General features: G+C 47.1%; 1 protein-coding gene across 1 annotated transcript; it reads left to right on the top strand.

Annotated features, from left to right (window-relative positions):
• The first annotated feature begins 9,821 nt into the window (after positions 1-9,821).
• On the top strand, positions 9,822-11,711 carry LOC136499965 (zinc finger BED domain-containing protein DAYSLEEPER-like). Its single transcript, XM_066495437.1, has 3 exons — positions 9,822-10,161; positions 10,503-10,995; positions 11,219-11,711. Exons 1-3 carry the CDS (start codon positions 9,822-9,824, stop codon positions 11,709-11,711), a joined length of 1,326 nt encoding a protein of 441 aa, XP_066351534.1.
• Positions 11,712-16,294: the final 4,583 nt, after the last annotated feature.

The following is a 16,294-nucleotide window of genomic DNA, read 5'->3' as shown; positions in this document are numbered from 1 at the left end:
CATCTCAAATTCCCTGCTCATAGTATCTGAAAACTTGGCAACAAGAGCATGAGAAGAGCCACCAAAGATTATATCATCCACGTATATCTGAACCAAAAGGATGTATGTGCCTTGCTTGAGGAGGAACAAAGTCTTATCTACGGAACCCATCCTAAAACCCTTATCAAGCAAGAAAGCTTTTAAACGTTCATACCAGGCTCTCGGGGCTTGTTTCAAATCATACAAGGCTTTGTGGAGTTTAAAAACATGGTTGGGGTACTTTGGATTTTCAAAGCCAAGGGGGTTGCCTCACATAAACCTCTTCCTCTATGTACCCATTCAAGAAGGCACTCTTTACATCCATCTGATATAGCTTGAACCCTTTCGAAGCTGCAAATGCTAAAAGAATCCTAATGGCTTCTAGACGGGCAACAGGAGCAACGGTTTCTTCATAGTCTATTCCCTCTTTTTGGCAAAAACCCTGAGCCACTAATCTCGCCTTGTTTCTCACCACCACCCCATCCTCACTCTGCTTGTTCTTGTAAACCCACTTTGTACCTATGGGGTGGCACTCTTGGTGGAGGTGGAACTAAAACCCACACTTGGTTCCGCTCAAAGTTCTCTAACTCCTCGTGCATAGCATTAACCCAATCGGCATTAGATAGTGCGTGTCCAATATCTCGAGGCTCAAAAGAAGCTACTGAAAGCAGAATGAGCGAAATGGGAAATATGATAAGACTTGGAACGCGTTACCCTTTCGTCGATGTCGCCGATCATGGTCTGAGGAGGATGGCGTCGCTGGATATGTCGAAGGTGCACCCAAAGACGAAGTCGCCTCCCCCTCATCCATAGCTAGGGCCTCCTCAGTCGATTGAGGAAGCGGCTCGCACGGACCCCATGAAGTAGAGGTGGAGGGCTCAGGGGCCGTGAGCCGAAGTGGTCGAAGCTGGCTCGATCGGGGCAGCCGGTTGAGATGGCTTGGGATCATTCCAATCGACGTCATCGTCATCCTCAACAAAAATGCTAGTCACCCATCTCTTCATCACCTGCACGTTCAAAGACAGAAATAGAAGAGGGCATGGTTTCGTCGAAGGTGACTTCACAAGTCTCCACGACACGTTAGTCTCAAGATTAAGCACACGGTACTGCATGTGAATGAGAAGCGTAACCGAGAAATATACCGTCCGAAGATCTAGATTCAAACTTGTCAAGATTACCTTGCTTAAGAATGAAGCACCTGCAACCGAAGACTCGAAAATGACTCACCTTGGGTGGACGCCCAAACCGCAACTCGTAGGATGTATTCTTCAAGAAAGCATGAAGAAAAATGCGGTTTGAAACATGGCAAGCGGTGTTGATGGCTTCGGCCCAGTAACGCCTAGGAGTCCTATGCTCATCGAGCATCGTCCTGGCCATTTCAACCAAAGTCCGATTTTTGCGCTCAACAACACCATTCTGCTGAGGGACATAGGGCGAAGAAAACTGATGTTCAAGACCCAACGAAGCACAGAAGGTGTCAAACTGTGAGTTTTTGAACTCAGTGCCATTGTCACTGCGGACAGCTCGTATGGCATTCTTTGGTAACTCAGTTTGCAACCTCAAGATCAAGTCACGAGCATGAGAAAACGCTTCGTCCTTGCCCTCCATGAAAAACACCCAAGAATAGCGAGAAAAATCATCCACGATCACAAGAACAGTACCACTTCCCTCCCTCTGACCGAACCCGAGCCGGACCAATAGTGTCCATATGGAGTAGCTCACCGGGTCTCGTGGTCATGACCTGAGTCACTGGAGGATGGGAAGCAGCCACCATCTTCCCGTGGCGACAGGGATGGCATACCAGATCCTTCTCAAACTTAAGTTTGGGCAATCCTCGGATCATGTCAAGAGAACTCAACCTCACTAGGAGATCGAAGCTCAAGTGACCAAGTCTCCTATGCCACTTCCACAAATCAGAAGAAGATCCTAGCAACCAAACAGCGAGAAGAACCGAAAGACTGAGAGAAATCAGCTCTGAAAACTCGGCCGAAAGGAACGATCTGACAAACTAGATGTCCCTGAGAATCGAGCACACGAGAAAGTCCAGTCTTAAAGCGCACCTCAAACCCATCTTGAAGGAGTTGCGAAACAGAGAGCAAATTGAAATGCAGGCTTGAAACCAAAACAACGTCCTTCAAGATAAAAGACTCATTGACCCGAATGGTCCCACGAGACAGAACCTTACCTTTGCTATTGTCCCCAAATGTGATGTACTCCTTGTATTGCATAGGGTCGAGGCTGGAGAACCATTGGGAACTTCCGGTCATGTGGCGCGAACAGCCGGAATCAACAAGCCACGTGTTCTCCAGGCCTCCGCTCTGCATCAATAGAAAGACAGGGGGTGAGCAAATGGCACAACACTGGGGTTAGTGAAATGAGGAGAATACCAGTGTTGAGTCATTTGCCCTAGAAAAGTAGTTAGGAAAAACACCATACATGCCATGTCCCATTGGAGAGAAGCGATCACCACGTGGGGGAAAACGTGGTCCGCTAGGAGTGTGGGACTGAAAGCCACCATCGCGAGGTCCAGAGTCATATAGATCATGACTTGGGCCACGCCGGGCACGACCACCACGTGGTCTCGCCACCTGAGGCCTAGCACCTTGAGGCATTGCACCTCTAGGCCTAACACTGCGCCTCTGAACAGGCAGTACATGTACGCCATGGGGAGGACGGTACATGTTCCGGTTGTCCAACTCGTACTCACGCCGCTCATCTCTCTTCCTCCTAAAGCAAAATTCAGCCAAATGACCATCTCTATGGCAATAGTCATAGTGGTACCTCACCTCTCTCTTGGGTGGTGGTTGACTCACTCTCTTGTGGGTGTGGTTCACTCTCTGAGGCTTTTTGGCTTTAGGAAGGGGTGCACTAGAGATGTTGGGTAGAGTATCAAGTGAGTTCCGAAAGTGGTTCGGTTTGGGAACCCAAACTTGCTTGGATGGTGGAGCTTTTGGTGGTTCTTCAAACACTCCATCTTTGATCATAGGCTTGGTAGGCTCTGGTGGAGGGATCTTGATCAATTGGGGAGTGTTGGTGGGTTTCTCACTTGGGTTCAAACCACTATGTTCACCAACCTTGCCATAGACATGCTCACCCTTCCCTCCTATAGCAAAGCCTACTCCCGATGAGTCAGTTCCCCGCCTGAACTGGCTCACCATCATGCCCAACTAGGGCTCACTACACGACACCCAGCTCAAGATGGACCGAAGTTGTGTGTTTTCTTCCTCGGTTCCCATCTTATCGTGCCTGCAGGACTTCAAGCTCCAACACCAAAGCTTCACATCGAACACATGTAGTGGTGGTGCTATCTGAGTTGGCCTTCTCAAGCTCAGCAAGTTTGGCAACCTTCTCTGCCAACTCAGATTGCAAGCCTGAGCAGGACTCGCACGCACCGAGCAACCTAGAACGAGACTTCAGCTCATCACATTCATCAAGCAAAACAGCATACTTGGATTGCAAGTCAGAGAGGTTAGACATGTGTATAGCGCACTCATCGCACTCCTCCTCCTCTGACACCACTACACCACTCTTGGCAAGCTCCAACTCCTTCAAAGCAACCTCTAGTTGGTCCTTAAACTCTTTTCTCTCACGGGCAGCACGCTTAAGCAACTTATCTTGACTCATCAATGTATCATTCATAGTATCAAGCTCAAGCATAAGTGAGTCAAGTGTGGGCGGTATCCTCGTTTTCGTCGTCGTCGATGTCGACGTCCTTTTTGAGCTTTGCTCCACCGTCAACCGCCATAGTGCAAAACCCACCACGGTTTGCACCGGCGACAAAGCAGAGACCGTTGAGCTTGTCCTCGCGCTTCTTCTTGGACTCATCGTCGGTCGAGGGAGAAGAAGAGTGATCATCGTCGGAGTCATCATCGAGGTCGCTGAGGGAGGCGAGGAAGGCGTGTTCTTGAGCTTTGGCCTTCCTACGGTATGCCTTCTTGATCGCCTCCTTGTCGAAGCCGCCCTTGGCCTTGTGCTTGCCGGAGGTGTAGTCGCGCTTATCCTTGCGCTTGCCAGAGTCGTACTTGTTGGTGAAGGGCTTCTTCTTGGGGCAGTGCGCGACAAAGTGGTCCGGATCTCCACATCCATAGCATCCCTCCTTCATGCCACCACTGCGTCGGCGGTTCAAACGGTTGTTGTGAAACCGAGAGAACTGACTGATGACGAGTGCCAACTCATCATCCCCAAGAGACTCCAGCTGCTCCTCTGTGACTGACATCAAGCACGACAAAGAGAAGGAAGCTTGTGAAGGGTTAGTCAATGAACTTGAACCACTACCTGAGACCAAAGCCATGGTTGGTGCAGAAGGATTCTTGAGCTTGGCTTGGGTTTAGTAGTCGATCTCTATGGACTTGAGCTTGCTGAAAAGCTCGTCGATGGTGAGGGTGTCGTAGTTGGCCGACTCGATGATCGCCGACACCTTCACATCCCATACCTTTCGATCAAGGGCATAGAGAAGCTTGAGCGCCCTCTCATGATCACTATAAGGTAGGTTGGCCTTGTTCGCTTTCATTTTGTTGACGATAGTCTGAAAGCGGGAAAACATGGCATCGATGGACTCGCCATCAAGCTGAGAGAAATTCTCGTACTCGCGCTTGTACGTCTCATAGAGTCTGGTCTTGACCAGTGCGGTCCCCTCGTGATAGCTCTGAAGCCTCACCCAGATCTCTCGAGCTGTAGTACAATCGGAGACACGCTCGAACTCAGAAAGCGAAAGACTCGAGAAAAGCACACTGCAAGCTTTGCTATTTGCGTTGTGCCGATCCTTGTGATCCTGGGTGGTACGGGCCGCAACAGGGAGCACAACGTAAGTAGCATCCTCGCAAATTTCCCAGACGAGCCAATCAATCCCCTGGAGATGCGCAGACATGCGGATCTTCCAATAAGGATAGTTAGACCCATCAAAGTGCGGTGGTTTGCCGGAACCACGCTCCATGTCGCCTTCGTGGATCACGGACCGATTAAGGTGGAATGGTCCTTAACCGGCTCCGATACCAATTGAAGGACCGGAAATGGCGACCAGAGGGGCGGGGGGGGGGGGGGGGGGGTGAATGGGAGCCGTAAAAATTCTTTCGAAATATTTAGGCGACTATCCCAACTTCATCGCCAAACGCACAAACAAAACACCATGATGTCTACGACCCAAACAATGGGTAGATGTTCTCCGTGATGTCCACGACCCAAACAATGGGTAGATGTTCCCTAGGAACGCAGCGGGACACCACGAAGCAGAGCACAGCTAGGGAATGCTCACGGCTGCGTCTGCCTGAAATCGGCTGCTGCTGTTGAACGAAAGCAAATTACCGTGAAAACCAAATCAAATAGCAAGCAGTATTTTAATACTCCAATGATTAGTCAATAAATGCTTTGGTATTCTCACGGATGGAAGATGCAAACTTCTGATCAATCAAAATCCATCGCTCATATCAAAAGCATTGCTGCACTTGCTGGACAAACGCAAACTGCGAGTTGCTCTGCTGAGCAAATTGCTTCTGCTGCTACTAAAACCCACCCGCTAGTGCCACCACACAACAAGCAGCGAAGCTGCAAGGCACGAATGAAACAGAGGCACCGGCGGGGTCTGCACCGCGCCGAAGCAAAGCAGAAAAAGTAACGCACTGATCGAAGAACTTGGGCAGCCTGGGCACGGGCGAGCGTCCACACGACGCTGGGAGCGCACGGCTCCTGTTGCGCTTGGCCAAATTGCCGCTTGGGTGAGCTGTGCACAGGATGGGATCGAGTGGCACCTAGGTACGCACGGTGTTGGTGCTCCCGTGCTGCTGGGCTGCAGTTGCCGCAAGGATCACGAGCAAGGAGGCCTCGCAGACAGCGCTACACCTTTAGCGCTTCTGCTAGATTCCACAAGAGCACACCCCTCGACCATGACGAACAGAGAAAAGCTGAGAGCACGAACAGAGATAAGGGATGCCCAAGGAAAATCGAGAAGAACTCGACCAAATCAAAACGAATGGTTCCCAAACTTTGCACAGGTGAAATTGAACCAGCTACGAACAAATCCCCAAAGAATCATCGCTTGAGACCAAACCAAACTCCAGGAATATCAGATCGCGGCCATGAACGTAAATGAAGAAAAATAGCACAACATGAACACGAAAAATCACAGTCAAAATAGATGAATCCCAGAGGGCACGAGGAGGATTCGGGTCTCCATTCCCAAACTAAAACCAAGCAAAAACCACCCACGAATTTCTCAGCTCTTGGACCTCTCTCAAGAGCAAGAAACCCTAAGTCTAAAAGGAGAAAAAGAAAATGAAAGAGAGGTGAGGGAGATGGGGCTCTCTCATCCTATTTAACAGGGCTATTACACATTCCCAGTTTTGCCCCTGGATACAAATGAGTTGAACCGCTAAGCCCAAGGGCGTTGTTGTCCAACCCGGTGTAATCTTGATCCGACGGCCACCGCGCCTACTCACCGGTAGCTTCGCCTCGACGCGAACTCCCCGATGCCGCCACGTGCCGTTCGTCCCTCCTCGGAACCTCCGCCCGGGTTTTGAGGCCCAAACCCGTATACCGTCTGCGGGTAGCGTACTCCATACGCGTCCCCCGCCATCCGACGCGTGTCACCACCGTCCTCGACCGGTCGGCCCGCCAAGTCCTCCTGAGCCTCGCTCGACTCACGCGTCCGCCGTCTTGACCCGGTCAACACCGTCACTCCATGTCTTCTTGCACTTGTCGATGTCCCAAGTGTCAGCCACCACGGCTAGTCACCCGGCCTCTGGGTCCCTCGGTCCAAGCCTCATGTCTGTCCTTCACCGCTCCCGGTCTGTCGGCACGGCACGTCGTCCTTGACCTTCACCTCGTCGTCGACCACCGCATCCGAGCTCCACACCTGCACAACACAAGCCAAAAGACATGTCGCACACATAGCTTTCGCCATGGTAAGGTTAGTCACCACTCAACCCACTTCGTGGATCACATTGACAATCACTCATCACAAAACGAACACACAAGGGTACTTGTCAACCTTGTGTTCGCAAAATGCAGCCCGACAAGCATGCAAACTCTGCATCTATATATGTTGTGGTAGAAAAATAAAACTTTTGAAGCATCCATTATTTTGAGTTGCAGATGAGCAGATCAGAGGGCAAAGCTTCAAAGGAGAAATGGTTTTTGTTGGACAAATCAAACTTTACGGTTGGCTTGGCTAACCACCATGCCATTGTGTCTCTTCCATCGAACTTCACTTGAGCGTCCAAATGGTAGCGCCTGGATCAAACGTTGCCCTAATACAGAATTATAACTCCAGCAATCCAGTAGCCTTTCAAGAATCAAGAGCAACTATTACAATCCAGCATCGTAGTCGGTCTCTAGCTAGCATGCATTCCGGAACTAAAAGTCTAAAACTCCTTTATCTTGAAATGGCTGGCTTCAATTCGTAGTTACACAGAGCAAGAAAATAACAGAAATTAAACGATCGACAGTGTGTTCGTCCCGGCTACGTTGAGTTAAGTAAAGATGCGGCGTGCCTAAACGAAAACCTAGGCGTTAGGTTGCAAAGGTTGGAACCGCACTAGCTGGAGTTTCAGACGACCATGAAACGAAAAAACAAGAACCACCCCAGTTGCCTCAGTCATTGTCGACGGGAAACGCGCGCGTGCTGTTTGGCGTCACCGTCCGGCGGTACGACGAGGACGCTAGCAACGACTTGGTCGCACCGTACGAGTCCTGTGCTTTGGCAAAAGCGTATTAGAACCGGCGCACAACCCTGTGGATCTCTCTCCTTTATTCACCCCGTTGCTCGTTGGTTTCAGCCAGGCTTATTCAATCAGCCAACAGTATTTTCTTCTCATAAAAAATCAGCACCAGCTAGCCTAAACCAGCACCAGTACCGACCAGCGAACAAGGTGATTAATTAATATAAGTCCGGCGATCTCTGCCGGGCCTACAGTTTTAAAAAAACAACCCTGTGGATCTGTTGGCCAACGTAATGGCGGCTGGCGCTAGACACAGCCGTGTCAGATCCAAAAGCTCAGCTCTCTCATTCCCCCTGCATCCCGTTCCCATGCAGGCAAAATGGCTTGCCATGCATGATGCAACAGCCGCCATTATTCCAAGCTTCTCTCATCGATCGATCTGCTCCTTCTGGTCATTCAGTTGACAAGTGTGTTTGGATCCTTAGCTAAAGTTTAGTCCATGTCACATTAAATCTTCGAAAGCTAATTAGAAGGACTAAACATGAGTTAATTATAAAACTAATTACACAGATGGAGGCTAATTCGAGACACGAAAGACTATCGGGAACTTTATTTTTTTTACACTACTGGTTATAATTAGATGAAGAAACTTACTACTACCTCCATTTTTATTTATACGTTGTTTCTGACAGCAACTTCAGCGTTAATTAGCCTACGGTTCCCACCACCGACGTTAAATAAAAAAAATGGAGGATAGGACTAACCCCTTTTATACCAATGGGCCTGCGTTTTCTAGATGTTCGCCTTGTCGTTCCTGAAACAGTACTAACCCCGATTCCGTTTGTAGTACAGATTTCGGCAGACCGATGGATTCGCAATCCACCTGATGTAGTGAAAGAATATATTAGTGAAAGACTGCATTACAAATTTAATTGTGTCGACGGACTGCACACGTAAAAACATTGTGCTGCCAGAGGAAGAGTCCCTGGAGCCGTCTGAGTCTGCTTTCGAGCTCACTGAAGACGGCACCCTCGCCTTGGCCGGCCTCAAGATTTACAATGGCAGCAGCTTGCATCGACGCCTCTGTATGCCTCTTTCCAACTTGCGCTGGGGTGGCGCCTGGTACTATGCAGCAGGTGAGCACCCGGTCCTAATTTTTTACTATTTGCCCTTTTTTTAAATAAAATTTATATTTGACCCTCCGAGAAACTTAAACTCATCTTTGGACCCTGGGAGTCGGTGCCATGAGTCTCACCCTGGGCGTTTTTTCACCGAAAACCGAACACCGAACCGAAAAGTCGGTAGTTCGGTTTTTCGGTTCGGTTTCGGTTTCCAGTTCTGTGTAGTTCGGTGTTCGGCTTCGGCTTCGGTTTCTACGCCGTACCAAACCGAACTACCGAGAAACCGAGCTGTTGCGCTGAGCCGCCGAGCGACGGAGCGAGTGAGCGCTGAGCGCCCCAGCCCACCAGGCACCGGCCCACCACTGACCCACGGCCGCACTCACAGTCCCTGAGTCCCGCAGCACGGCACCACTTGTCCACTTCACTTCCCCAATTCCCCGCATCGAATCGAGTCGCACCTCTCACACCCTCGCAGAGCCTCGCTCAGTCGCTCACCCCTCGCACTCTCGCTCGGTCGCTCCTAACCCTAACCCTTCGCCCCTTCGGAGGCGCGGCAGGCGGCTGGCGGAGCACCCAGCAGTCTAGGGCGCTAGGCAGCCAGCAGCGGGGTGCCACTGTGACCCCTCGCACTCTCGCTCGGTCGCTCCTAACCCTAACCCTTCGCCCCTTCGGAGGCGCGGCAGGCGGCTGGCGGAGCACCCAGCAGTCCAGGGCGCCAGGCGGCCAGCAGCGGGGCACCACCGTCGACCGTCGTCAAGCTCCTCAACCACGGCCGCAAGAACAGAGCAGTCCTCCAATGTAAGTCTTTAGTTCTTCTTGTTCTTGCTTAATGCCTAATAGATCTTAATAGTTCCAGATGTCTAATAGATTCAGATGCCTAATAGTTCTTCTTGTTCTTGCTCCAATGTAAGTCCTAATAGATCCAGATGCCTAATAGTTCTTCTTGTTCTTGCTCCAATATAAGTCCTAACAGATCCAGATGCCTAATAGTTCTTCTTCTTGTTCTTGTTTTTGTTTTGATGTCTTGTAGATGGGGGACACTGAAGAAACAGTGGTGCATCTGAATGTTGAAGTGAATGAGAATGAAGTTGTAAATGGGGAGAATGACAAGCAGGATGAGCAGCAGCAGTCCAAGGATGGAGAGGAAGTGAGAGATGAGGAAAGCAAGAAAAGGAAGCCCATGGTTCCAAGATCAGATGTTTGGGAACACTTCAGCAAGACCAAACTTGATAATGGGGAGGAGAGAGCCAAGTGCAAGTACTGCGGCAAGCAACTCCGCTATGACACAAAGTTAAATGGTACGTCCTCCATAAAGGCTCATTTGAAAATCTGCAAGAAGAATCCTCACAAACCTGTAGTAGATAATCAAGGTACTTCACAACTACAACCTAGCCCTAGCAATAGTAGTGTTGGTACTCTATCTACTTGGAAATTTGATCCTGAGGAGTTAAGGAGGAGTTTTGCTGAGATATAATAGAAGATGAGCAACCTTTTGTGTTATCTGAACGTTCTGGCCTTAGAAAGTTTATGTCAAAAGCATGCCCACGTTTTGTTTTGCCATCTAGAAGAACAATCACTAGAGCCTGTGTGAAAGTGTTTGATGATGAGAGAGAAAAACTTAGGAAATTTTTTAAAGACAACTGTGAAAGAGTTAGCCTGACAACAGACACATGGACAGCTAAGAACAGTCATAATTACATGTGTGTTACAGCACATTTTATTGACAATGAGTGGAATTTGCACAAAAAAATTATTGGTTTTTTCTTGGTTAAGGGCCATAGGGGGGAGGACATTGGAAAATCTTTAGAGAATTGCTTGGCTGACTGGGGAATTGAGAATGTTTTTACAATAGCAGTAGACAATGCTAGTGCAAACAACACTGCAATTAAGTACATGCAGAGGGTCCTGAGTGAATCAAAAGGCTGCGTTGCTGAAGGAGAGTACCTTCATATGAGGTGTTTTGCACATATTATCAACCTGATAGTAGGTGATGGGTTGAAAGAATTTGATAGATCAATTGCTCGTGTTCGAGCTGCTGTTAAGTATGTTAGGAGTGGACCATCTAGGTTGGTAAAGTTCAAGAAATGTGCCGAGTTAGCTAAGGTTCAGACCAAAGCATTTTTCAACCTAGACGTCTGCACTAGGTGGAACTCAACTTACCTAATGCTACAAACTGCACAAGAGTATGAAAAGGCCTTTGAAAGGTATAGTGATGAAGACCCATACTATAGTCTAGAGTTAGAGAGTGAGAAAGCACCAGGAGTTCCAATCAAATCAGATTGGGAAAAAGGCAAGGAAAATGGCTCAATTTCTTAAATACTTCTATGAGCTGACCCTCCATGTCTCTGCCACAAGTCGCCCAACATCTCACACATACTTTCATGAGATTGTTGATGTTTTGGTTCTGCTGAGACAATGGTGTTACAGTGAAGATACATTATGTAAGGAAATGGGCCAAAAAATGTTAGTGAAGTATTATAAATATTGGGGAGAGAAGTATGGAGAAAGGCCGGAGGATAGAGAGAAGCGAGGAGAGAAAGACAAGGGGGATCAATTGCTTAACATTGTTATTTTTTTCTGTGTTGGTATTGATCCTCGGTTCAAACTTTCTAACTATGTCAAGATGGCAACTATGGTAATGTTTGGTGATGAAATAGGTCATAAACTGTGGGCAACAGTCAACACTTATTTTCGTGCTTTGTTTGAGGAGTACAGAGAACTGTATGCTCCATCTCCAAGTGACAAGGTGCCTGCTGAAACTGAAACTCAAGAAACACCAGAATTTTGTTCTGGATTGATGAGCTCCATAATTGCACAACAGATGAGCAATAGGGTGAGTGCCAATACCGCTGTGAAGTCTGAACTAGACAAGTACCTTCAGAAGATAATGAGGAGCTTAGTAAAAGTTTTGACATTATGAAATGGTGGAAGAACAATGCTACTAGATTTCCCATAATGTCTCGTATGGCCCGTGATCTTCTGGCAATTCCTATCTCAATAGTAGCCTCTGAGTCAGCCTTCAGTTCAGGTGGAAGGACACTTGATGATTTTAGGACATCACTCACACCAACAATGGTTGAGCGGCTCGTTTGTACAAATGATTGGCTTCGTGGAAACAACTACATCAGTGTTGAAGAGGACACAGAAGCATTGGCCAAGCTTGAGGAAGGTAATTTTTAATGCTAAGTCTAAGTTGTTATCATTTCTATTGTTTATCTTGATAGCTTATTGCAATAACATGACTACACTGAGTACTAACTAAAACATAATCACTTATTGTAGAAATTGGTGCCCTGGCCATTTCTAAGGATAGCACTACTGCTACTGCATCTTGATAGCACTACTGCTACTGCCCAATGGCTGGACGCCTAGATTACAGGTGATGCACACAGACCCTTTTGAGGATCATAGAAAACCTTTTGACATGTGTATGATTGACATATTGATTTATTCATGAAAATAGTGCTTTTCCACTAGGTGCAAGCCTTGCACTGCTATAGTGCTATCTAAGTATTTGTCAGAATAATTTGTTCAAACTTTTAGCATGGCAATGTAGGCTGCAAACCAAACATTTATAAATTGAACTTCTCCTTTCCTTTCAGCTGAGCTTTGTAAGCATGCAGTGTCCTGACATCATTCACATTGGGTGGTGTTTTTTGTTTGGTATAGGACAGTAACTGATTTTGCTGCTATTATTATTTTTAAGACGTTTATTTTTATATACAAGGACCAATTCAGAATAAACTTGAGCCTTAATGCATTGATTTCATATTTCAGTGGCTACTTGGTGTTACAACTTTCTTCTTCCCTGGTGCTTCGCCAACAATCCGGCGTAGAATGCTCCCATGGCACATTCGCGCTGGGCTTGTTGTCTACATACTGGCACTGCTTGCCGCAGAGGCTGGACACATCCCAGTGGCGCCATGGAGCATTCACCGCTGATGGAGCATTGTTCTCTTGCAGTCTTGCTGTTGTTTATGCCTGTTGGCTGGAAGTCTAGAAATTTGTAATATTTGATTTGATCATTGAATTGTTATCAAGAATGAACTGCAAATTTGTAATATTTGATTTGAGGATTGAATTGTTAGTCTTGAGTCTTCAAATAATGTCGGTTGCTCTAAATCATATCAAGAATAAACTGCTGTCAGTTAAATCATGTCTATTGTTTTCTTGCATCGGTTTATTCGGTTTTAACCGAAAAACCGAACTAAAAAACTGAACCGAAATTGGTCGGTTTTTGGAATTTTAGTAAACCGATCGGGGGTAATTTTCTGGAAACCAAAATTTTGGAAAACCGAACCGAACTCGTCGGTTAAAACCGAACGCCCAGGCTGACATGAGTCCTGACGCCGAGGTAACATGTCTCGGCGCCACAGATCTGGGCGCCGAGGTGACTGACCGTGCACAGGAGAAAATCGTACGTGGCTGATACCTCGACGCCAGAACACATAGCGCCAAACTCGACGCCACAGATCTTGACACCAAGCTCCAGCCGCGCGCTGCTCACTGCAATCTTGCAGGCACACGGCACGGCACATGCGTGCGATGGGCCGGGGTGGTCTAGGAACCGTGGACAGTCATGCTACAGGGCTGCTCTGCTGCTCACTGCAGCGTACACTGTAGTACTACTAGCTTGCATGCATGGGAATACGTACATGGACGGGACCGTCATTGGCCAACTACCTGAAAGGACAGAGAACCAAACAGAGTACTCTACGTACAGTATACTGTGTCATGCATCCATCAGTTTGCTCGATAAATAGATCTTTAGGAATTTGAGATAGTTTAAATTGTCTTTCTCCAACATCAGCGCTTTCTTATCTGCAATCCTTCATTTTTTTTAACTTACTCGTGCATCCAATTTACTTCGACCTTCCAAAAAAAAAATGCCGGATGAGAAGCGGATACGGAGTTTCTCTCAAGTGCGAAAACTTTATTTGACAACTGTTTAGTTCCTCCAGCATAAATTTATTCTTTATGCTAAAAAATCAATTTATTTGACACTGTTTTTCTTTTTGCTAAAAAAATCAAAGTAAAGAGTTATTTAAAACTCTATCACCCAAAGCAATTAATTTTTATGTGGGTCCAGCATAAATTTATTCTTTATCCATTCAGGCTTGTTTAGTTCCTCCCTAAAAGTTTACACCATATCCCATCGAATGTTTAGACATTAGTATTAAATATAGACTATAAAATAATTAATTGCACATATTGCGACTACTTTACGAGACGAATCTTTTAAGCCTATATGATTTGATAATATGGTGCTACAGTACATACATGTGTTAATGACGAATTCATTAGGCTTAATAAATTTATCTCACGGTTTACTGACGGATTCTATAATTTATTTTTTTATTAGTATCCGAACATCCGACCCCGATGCGGCCAGTGCACCCGAATGTTGGCACGGCGGCGGGCGAAGCCACACCCGCAGGACTGGGCAGTGGCGGGCGGCGAGCCAGAGCCATCGCAAGCCATGCGCACGCACTGGGGAATCGCGAGCATGCATTTGGTCGAGGTGGTAGTGCTAGGCGGGCAGGCGGCGGGCTGGGTTCCGGTGCGGGCTTGCTTGGCCTCTGCCACTCGCAACCTATGCGAACCGCAGTCTGACTCCCTGGTGGATTGCGGTGCTGTTTGGTTTCTACATACGTTTCTGAATTAAAAAAAATAAAGGATTGCAAATAAGAAAGCGCTGATGTTGGAGAAAGACAATTTAAACTATCTCAAATTCCTAAAGATCTATTTATCGAGCAAACTGATGGATGCATGACACAATATGCTGTACGTAGAGTACTCTGTTTGGTTCTCTGTCCTTTCAGGTAGTTGGCCAATGACGTCCCGTCCTTGTACGTATTCCCATGCAAGCTAGTAGTACTACAGTGTACGCTGCAGTGAGCAGCAGCAGCCCTGTAGCATGACTGTCCACGGTTCCTAGACCACTCCGGCCCATCGCACGCATGTGCCGTGCCGTGTGCATGATGGCAGTGAGCAGCAGCAGCCTTGTCCGCCTCGTCACGCGCGCTGCGCCAGTGGCTGGAGCTCGACGTCAAGATCTGTGGCGCCGAGCTCGACGTCATATGTTTTAGCATCAAGGTATCAGCCACGTAGGATTTTCTCCTGTACATGGTCAAGCACCTCGGTGTCCAGATATGTGGCGCCAAGACGTGTTACCTCGACGCCGAGACTCATGACGCCGACCCTCAGGGTCCAAAAATGAGTTTAAGTTTCTTATGAAGCAAAATGTAAATTTTATTAAAAAAAAGAGCAAATAGTAAAAATTTAGGGCACCCGGTGCTATCGTAGGAGCCGACGGGCCAAAGCGTAGAACCAGCGCGTGCTCGCATGGATCTCTCGGCCAACTTCATGGTGGTAGATTCAACACTGTTAGATCTAAAAGCTTTGCTCTCATTCCCCGTGCATCCCGTGTTCCCAGGCAACAAGTCCTGCCATGCATCTGTTACCATTTCAACCTTCTCATCTGCCGTTCTGGTTGACAGGTTTATATATAGTACAAAGTAGCCAGCAACTTAATTTCTTAAGTACTGGTTAGATCATGAAGGAAAATGGCCCCGTTCGGCTTGCAGAAACTTGGCTGAAACAGGCTGAAAAACACTGTTCTGGTTAAATTATTGTGAGAGAAAAAACACTGTTCCGGCTGAAAAAACAAACTGAACAAGCCGGTTTCTGGGTAAGCCGAACGGGCTAATTGCAGTAATGTGCTATAGCAACGCAAACCATCTAGGACTTTTTAAGTCTACCAGCTACGATCACCAACCACCGAGAGATCATACACTATGATAACGCTACCAATATTATCAGCCTGTTCGGGAGGCCGTATCGTATCGTGGATTATTTACTGCTGGCTGGTTTGGTGTGAGAGAAAAACACTATTCTCGGCTGAAAATTTACGATCGTTTACGAGCAAGCGAACAGGCTGATTGCAAGTGTTCAGTTGGCAAAATTTTGGATTTTCCAAAGCATTTACTCAACAACAGGCACAAAGTGAACACTGAAGACTGAACCAATAAGTTCAAGCATATACAGGGGCAAATGTCGCAAAACTAAATTTTTTAGGATGTGAAGTTTGGGGGTGAAGTTGTTGAAATATATATATATATGGTTCATAAAAAATAAAAAAGGTATTTAAACTGTATATTTCACACCTTAATTTGTTGAAATAATCTTGAGCAAATTCCCTAAATGCAACTGAAATTTATACCACTTCCCTCATTGCCATCGAAATTCTTCAATTCCCTTCACTGCCACTACTTCAATTTTCCATTCCCTTGGTTGCCATTTCCGTTAGTTGACCGCTAAGTTGGTGTGGTTCCAGACTTAAACAAATACTACTAGCTACAACTGATTAGATGTAAGACATACTGCTAAGCAATTGATATGCAACCAATAATGCAAGAGAATCTATTTGTAAACAGTAAATGTGAATATGCATGCTTTGTTTGTATATCTCTTAGTTCCGCTGGATGTTTTGCATAAGAGCCA

The sequence above is a fragment of the Miscanthus floridulus genome, chromosome 13 (genome assembly GCF_019320115.1).
Source record: "Miscanthus floridulus cultivar M001 chromosome 13, ASM1932011v1, whole genome shotgun sequence".
Classification (NCBI taxonomy): Eukaryota; Viridiplantae; Streptophyta; class Magnoliopsida; order Poales; family Poaceae; genus Miscanthus; species Miscanthus floridulus.
Note: the sequence above shows the minus strand (reverse complement) of the source record. Positions and strands in the feature narration are given on the sequence as shown.

Bases quoted from the DNA above. Each gene is read 5' to 3' on its own strand.
- LOC136499965 (XM_066495437.1), top strand. From the start codon at position 9,822: ATGGGGGACACTGAAGAAACAGTGGTGCATCTGAATGTTGAAGTGAAT. The intron at 10,162-10,502 runs GTACTTCACAAC...TGTGTGTTACAG, and splicing joins ACCTGTAGTAGATAATCAAG to CACATTTTATTGACAATGAG. The intron at 10,996-11,218 runs GTATAGTGATGA...ATGGTGTTACAG, and splicing joins TATGAAAAGGCCTTTGAAAG to TGAAGATACATTATGTAAGG.